Source organism: Microtus ochrogaster, chromosome 17 (genome assembly GCF_000317375.1).
Source record: "Microtus ochrogaster isolate Prairie Vole_2 chromosome 17, MicOch1.0, whole genome shotgun sequence".
NCBI lineage: Eukaryota > Metazoa > Chordata > Mammalia > Rodentia > Cricetidae > Microtus > Microtus ochrogaster.
Window position 1 is genome coordinate 16,333,585 of NC_022019.1, and position 7,865 is coordinate 16,341,449.

At 45.5% G+C, this 7,865-nt stretch overlaps 1 protein-coding gene across 2 annotated transcripts in view; it reads right to left on the minus strand.

Moving 5' to 3' along the window:
* The window catches only part of Piwil2 (piwi like RNA-mediated gene silencing 2), a 54,400-nt gene that overhangs the window by 42,337 nt on the left and 4,198 nt on the right, over positions 1-7,865 (minus strand). For both annotated transcript variants that reach the window (XM_005355577.2, XM_026783259.1), the window contains exons 4-5: positions 7,478-7,684; positions 6,576-6,686 (exon numbers count right to left, since the gene is read on the minus strand). In XM_005355577.2, coding sequence (XP_005355634.1) covers positions 6,576-6,686; positions 7,478-7,684 — 318 coding nt within the window. The remainder of the gene's footprint in view (positions 1-6,575; positions 6,687-7,477; positions 7,685-7,865) is intronic.

Here is a 7,865-nt window from a genome sequence, read left to right on the forward strand (position 1 = left end):
TGTAGACCAGGCTGGTCTCGAACTCACAGAGATCCACCTGCCTCTGCCTCCCGAGTGCTGGGATTAAAGGCATGCGCCACCATCACCCGGCCATAAAGTGTTTTTAAAAGTTAGATTTTAATCATTTTTCATATATGGCAATTTCAACTTTTCATTAATGTACTGTAACAAACTGGCAGCTGGGCGGTGGAGGCACATGCCTTTAATCCCAGATGACCACGGAGGTCAGAAGAGGGCATTGGATCCCCTGGAACTGATGTTACTGATGTTAGAGTCACTATGTGGGTACTGAGAACCAAATCTTGACCTTCTGTAAGAACAGCAATGATCTTAACTACCGATCCTTCTCTCTGGCCCCTTATAATACTTAATAAATTTGTATATAAACCGTGCGGTGGTGGCACAAGCCTTTAATCCCAGCACTCGGGAGGCAGAGGCAGGTGGATCTCTGGGAGTTCGAGGCCAGCGTGGTCTACAAGAGCTAGTTCTGGGACCGGCACCAAAGCTACAGAGAAACCCTGTCTTGAAAAAAAAAAACCAAATAAATAAATAAATTTGTATATAAATTTACAAATTTTCCTGGTGTGTAATTTTCTACTTACGGCATCAAATCCACATTCAAAAAATTTCAGATTCTGGAGGACTTCAGGTTTGGGGTTTTCAGATGAGGACAATCAACCTACACTTAGAGCAACATCCTGATATTGGCCTTGCTGTCTCTAGTCCGTGAGAAAGCTTAGGAGACCAGTGCACACCAGCATTTTCCACGTTATCAGTATCTCTCAGCTACCCCACATCACCTTCACGCTGTGGCAGCAAAAGTCCCTGGTACTAGAGATTGTTGTTTGATGTTTTACTCTTTTGGCTTTTTGAGGGGTCCACCACCCAGCTCCCAAATAAATCATACACAGAGGTTTATTCTTAGTTTTGAATGCTCAGTCTTAGCCTGATTTGTTTCCTGCCACCTTTTCTTATCTTAATATCCTAACCCTTTTGCCTCTGGGCTTTTTCCTTTTTTCACTTCTGTATATATTACTTTCATGCTTACTGAGAGCACAGCTGAGGAGATGGCTTAATTTGTCAAGTTCTGACCTTGCAAATACAAGGATCAGCACTCAACAACCCCCACCCGAAACCCATGTAAAAAATACAGGGCAGGATGGCATCATCTTGATTTTTGGTTTGGTTTTTTCTTTTCTTTCTTTCTTTTTTCTTTTTTTGGTTTGTTTTTTTCGAGACAGGGTTTCTCTGTAGCTTTGGAGCCTGTCCTGGAACTAGCTCTTGTAGACCAGGCTGGCCTCGAATTCACAGAGATCCACCTGCCTCTGCCTCCCGAGTGCTGGGATTAAAGACGTGCGCCACCACCGCCCAGCTACATCACCTTGTTTATGAACCGTACATGTGTAGTACCTGTGGAGGCCAGCAGAGAGTGTTTATATACAGTGCAATTCTGGTCCTCTGGAAGAACAGACAGTGGGTTTAACCACTGAACCATCTCTTCAGCCTCCATGGCATGTTCTTGTGTCCCCACAGACAAGAGGATCTCTGGGGTCTGCTGGTCAGCCAGTCTGGCCTAGTTCAGTCCAATGAAAGACCTTGTTTTGAAAGGTGTGAATGACATTCCTGAAGATAACACCTGAGGTTTTTTTCTGGACTTCACATGTGTGCATATATGACCACTTGAATACATGTACATACGTATATAAAAACCGAGCACTATGTATGATCCAGTAACCCACTTACATATATAGATCTAAAAGATATACAATCATTTCAAATAAACATCTACATACAAACCTAGATTTACTTTAGAAATTTCCCAATAGCCATGACATAGTCATCAGCACATGGATACTGAAAATGTGAAATACACTCTAAAGTTCCTTCCCATGTCCTTTACTGTTCTTCTGAAAGTTCCATGCATGTATATAATGAACTTCAGTAGTTTTCACACTATTACCCTATCCTCTCCTCCCTCTTCAGATAAAGCCATTCTTCCTAAGAAGTACTGAACTTGGGCAGAGACCCCCTGGCTTGACTGCCAGAATTCCAGGTAGACCACCCACCCTCAGACTCTCTTGGTATTTCCAGCCCTGTCCCCAATGTCCTCTCCTCTCTTCATCACCATGCCCCTGCCCCGACTCAGGCAGAGACCCCCTGCTCAACCATGCTAGTCAGCAGAAGTCCAAGTAGGCCACTTTGAGATTCCATCTTACACCTGTCAGAATAGCTAAGATCAATAACATAAGTGACAGCTCATGCTAGCAAGAATGTAGAGCAAGGGGAACACCCCTCCACTGCTGGTGGGAGTGTAAATTTGGACAGCAACTATGGAAATCAATATGGCAGTTCCTCAGAAAATTAGGAATCCATCTACCTCAAGACCCAGCTATACCATTCTTGGGTATATACCTAAAGGATGTTCCATCCTGCCAAGGACGCTTGCTCAACTATGTTCATAGCAGCTTTATTTATAATAGCCAGAAAGTGGAAACAATCTAGATGTCCCTTAACCAAAGAATGGCTAAAGAAAATGTGGCATGCATGCCTTCAATCCAAGTCCTTAGAAGGCAGAGGCATGTGAATCTCTGAATTTGAGTCCAGTCTGGTCTACAGAGTGAGTTCCAGGGTTCCAGGACAGTCAGAGATATACAAAGAAAACCAAAAAAAAAAATAAGTTATTTTAGCAGGCAGTGGTGGCGCACACCTTTAATCCCAGCACTTGGGAGGCAGAGGCAGACAGATCTCCATTGAGTTCAAGGCCAGCCTGGCCTACAAAGTGAATTTCAAAACAGCCAGGATTGTTAACAGAGGGAAACCTTGCCTCAAAACCACAAACAAATGAAACAAAACAAAGAGAAAAGAAAATGTAGTATATTTACACAACAGAGTATTACTCAGCTGTTAAAAATGACATCACAAAATTTGCAGGCAAATGGATGGAACCAGAAAGCATCATCCTGAATTAGCTAACCCAGACCCAGAAAGACAAACATGGTATGTACTCACTCATAAGGAGGGATTTGTTGTTAAATAAATGATAATTATGCTATAATCCACAGACCCAGAGACGCTAAGTAACAAGGAGGAGTCTAGCGGGCACAGAAGGATCTCCCTGGGAAGGGGAAATAGATTTGTGGGTTGCCTGACAGGAATAGGAGAGATCAGGTGGGGTGGGATGGAGGGAGGGAGAACGTATGGGGAAACAAAACTGGAACTGAGAGGGTATTTGGGGGACAATGTGGAAACCTAGTGCAGTGAAAACTCCGGAATCTAGTGCAGTGATCCTAGCAAGGCCTCCTGGTAATAAAGGATATGGAGCCGGAACTGGCCATCTTCTGTAACCAGGCAAGGTTCCAAGTGGTGGGACTGGGACACCAACCTAGCAACAAAACCTTCGACCTATAATTTGTCCTGCCCGTAAGATGTGCTGGGGCAATGGTGGGGCAGAACTAACTTGCGGGGGTGGCCCACCAATGACTGGTGTAATCTGCAGTCCACACCAGAAGAGGGAGCCCATGCCTGACGCTGCCTGTGTGACCAGGAACTGGAGGCTGGATAGCCCAGAGACCCAGGGTAGAATCAAACACGATTGGAGCCTTTAATCCCAGCACTCGGGAGGCAGAGACAGGAGGATCTCTGTGAGTTCGAGGCCAGCCTGGTCTACAAGAGCTAGTTCCAGGACAGGAACCAAAAGCTACGGAGAAACCCTGTCTCGAAAAATTTAAAAACAAAAAAAAAAAACAAAAAAAAAAAACACGATTGGAAAAAAAAAATCAAAAAATTCCTAAAGATGCTCTGCCACACTCATAGATGGATATCTAACCCAGGTGTCATCAGAGGTTTCCTCCAGCAGCCAGTGGAAACAGTTTCAGAGACCCACAGCCAAACATTAGGGGAGAAAGAGCCCAGGTTGGAGGTCTCCATAGGGTTCCTCCCCTTGAAGCATGGGAACCTCATGGAAGTGAGGGAGAAGGCGCTGTAGAAGGAGCAGAGAACTGTCCAGGAGGCAGTTCTCAGAATCAACTAAGCAGGGCTCACAGGGGCCCACAGAGACTGAAGCAGCTATCATGTCTGGGTCTGCACGAGGTCCTTTGCATAAATGTTATTGTTGTTGGCCTGGTGTCTCTGTGGGACCGACAGTGGGAGTGGAGGTGTCTCTGACTCTTCTGCCTGCTTTTAGGACCCTTTTCCTCATACCCAGTCTTGATATGAGGGTTTGTGCCCAGTCTTTTCTTTTTTTAAAAAAAAATCACAATCCAAAGTAAATAAATAAATAAAACTAGTAAGGTTTTTCTGAACGCAATTAGGAAAAAAAAAAAGAGAAAAGTTCCCCCTCCGACTTTCATGTATTTTTAAATTTTTACTTTATTTTTATTATATGTGTCTGTGCACATATTATTATTTTTATTAAATGTGTGTGTCTGGTCCCTGGGGATACCAGGAAAGAGTGTCAGATCCCCTGGAACTGGAGTCACAGATGGTTATCAGTCACCATGTGGGTTCTGGGAATTGAATCCCGGGTCCTCTGGAAGAGCAGTGTGCTCTGAACTTTGGAGCCATCGCTCCAGCCCCTGGCCTTAGTGTCTTTGTGTATGACCCACTGAGTTTCACTAAGGTTGCTTGTATGATACTAGTTACTACAATACAGGCAACTTTTAAAGACTACACTAGTGAAGAAAATTATATCAGTTCCCAACAACCATCAATTACCACTGTCTGTCAGCAGGGACAGGGCCTCATCGGCCCCTCCACCATCCATGAGAAAATGTTAGCAGCCGCAGGGAATTCACAAATGCAATGGTTATGCCCTGCTGAGAGTCTGTGCTTTGTCTTCTTAGCGGCACACTTCCTATCCACGGCTCTTAGCCTTCTCTCCATTCCTTTTCCACAATGCTATATGAGGTTTGGTGGGAGGGATATAATTACTCCATTTAGAACTGAGCACTTCACGATCATGTAATTCTTAATACTCTGACCAGTTACAATCTCTGTAGGAACTCACTATGTAGCCAGACTGGCCTTGAATGAAGGACAATTCTGCTTTGGCCTCCAAGTTCTGGGATCACCATAGTGTTGCCCACACCTCACTTCTATAGTTGTGAAAAGGAACTCTGTCATTTGCAGTATGGAGGAGCCTGTAAGACATTATCTTAAGAGAAATTGGCCAATTACTAGCTCTCACTTACAGAGAGAGATGGCTCAGTGGTTAAGAGCACACACTGCAGCTGGTGGTGGCGGTGCTTGCCTTTAATCCCAGCACTCAGGAGGCAGAGGCCCACAGCTGCCTGTAACTCCAGCTCCAGGTGGATCTGACACCTCTGACCTCCTTGTGCACCCGTACGCACAGACACATAAATACAAATAGTTTAAAATCCTTTTTAAAGATCTCACTTATAGGTGGCATCTAAAAAAAGAAAAACCAAACTCATACAGAACAGAGTAATGGTGAGATGAGGAACAAGAGATGCCATCAAGGCAGCCGTGCTCTGTGACATGGGAGAGTGAGCTTCAGTGAGTGACCATAACTTCTAATACGCTGCTCAAAGGGACTTGATTGTTCTCCCCGCAAGTAGGTGGTGTCCCAGGTCAGGGGGTGTCATGATGTGTGCATACAGGAAAACATTAGGGTCAGCTCCAGTTACAGTAACTGTAAGAAAAGTGCAGGTCTCCACCCTCACATTTCCTTCAAATGTATTTTTTTTTTTTTTTTTGGTTTTTCGAGACAGGGTTTCTCTGTGGTTTTGGAGCCTGTCCTGGAACTAGCTCTTGTAGACCAGGCTGCTCTCGAACTCACAGAGATCCGCCTGCCTCTGCCTCCCGAGTGCTGGGATTAAAGGCGTGCGCCACCATCGCCCGGCTTTTAGATTTATTTTTTATGATTTTTAATCATCTGTATGTGTCTGTGTGTGGGTGTGGTGTCAGGTCCACCTGGAACTGGCATTACAGCTGGTTGTGAACTGCCCAATAAGGGAGCTGGGAGCCAAGCTCAGGCCCTCTGCAAGAGCAGCACATATTCTTAACCACTGAGCATCTCAATCCCACACCCTTGAGTTTAACCCTGGACTGTCACTGGAGAGATATGAAATGTCGATTATGATAATGTCTGTATAGGAGGATCCAGGTTTTGTGAGTTATGGAACTTATACAAGTAGCAGGAATTTAAGACAAGGGTAAAAAATTAGATGAGCCACGACCATGGAAGGACGCTGGATGCTACTCAGTAGCAGAGCACTGCCTAGCATGTGTGAGGCCCTGGGTTCAAGCACTAGGACAGCCAGAGAAACAGGAAAGGCTAAAGAAGGAGCCTGTGCAGATCACAGCCCCTGAGCTTACAGTCCATCACTTCTACTTTAAATCCATGTCTAACCTCAGACCACAAAACTGTGCATATGAAATCAAAGCCTGAATTGGGAAAAGAGCTAAAGAACACACACATACTAACTCTGAACTTGAGTGCAGGCTCAGTGCATGGGGAACAGTCAGTGAAGAGCAGTTCAGATGAGTACCGAGTTACCTCCAGACCATCCCTGTCCTCTAGAAAGTGCACAAGGGAGAAAAACGGCTGCACAAACCTGAAAGTCACATGATACTGATAAACTGCTTCATTATGACACTGGATTTTGATGAGGTTCAGTCCCAAAGACTGGGGTGTTCCTTTTGATCCTTGCTTGACCAAAATCTCTCTGGAACAGAAGGAAAGAAAAAAAGATAAAGAAAGAAGAAAAAAAGCACAAGCCAGGCATGAGAATAAACAACTTAGTTCCATCTACTCAGGAGGCTAAAGCAGAAGATCCCTTGAGCCCAGAAGTCCAAAGCCAGCTGGGACTACATCATACACACACACACACACAGAGAGAGAGAGAGAGAGAGAGAGAGAGAGAGAGAGAGAGAGAGAGAGAGAGAGAGAGAGCGAGCATATACCCCAATAACCAACTGACCAGTCCCCATCAACAAGGAAAAGAGTGGGAAAATAATTTTTCCCATTCCACTTACAGCTACACAAACTGGGAATCAAGGTATACAAGTGCAGCCACGTCAAATTACACGGTAAAGTCATCTAGGCTGCCCTGCAAACAGAGCTAAAAGAACCAAGGCCAGCTCTCTAGGGACAAAGAATTACTTCCAGAGAGAGAGAGAGATGAGAGGCTGCTAATACTCCTCCTAGGTGACATCCTTATCTTCAACATGACAGCAAACAGTCAGTGTCATGTGGAAGGCAAGTGACAGGCCATGCGTCTGCTCACCGGAACACCCAACTGTTTATAGTCACAGGTAAACCCATCACTTCTTCAGGAATCTCTTTGCCTATCTCCCCTCTGTCAAAAGGCAAACACACTCCAACCTGTATCAGCCCAGATGAACGTGGACTCACAGGACAGCATCCACACTGATACCCAGCAGGTTGAGAGCAGGCTGCAGAAGCACCTCTGCCTCCACCATGCCTCCTCCAGAGCAGAAGGTGATCGGAACTCACTTTTCCTTTCGTTCCATAGTCAGGACTGGAAGGGGATCTGCAGGGTGCAGTGGGGTCGGAGACAGAGTTAGAGGCTGTGGCAGCAGAAGGGGATCCCGAGCACTCAGGCCAAAGGCGCTGGGAGGTTTGTCCACTCCTCTGCCTATACTGCTGCTTGCTCTTCCCAGTGGCAACAAGGAAACATCAGAGCTGCCTCTTCCCAGCATTCTGAAATGAAGAAGAGGCAAATCAGGGCTTTTCTGGCTAGACAATCCACTCAAGTGTACCATACATTTCATTTTAAAAACTGGCCAGGTGGTGGTGGCGCACGCCTTTAATCCCAGCACTCGGGAGGCAGAGGCAGGCAGATCTCTGTGAGTTCGAGACCAGCCTGGTCTACAAGAGCTAG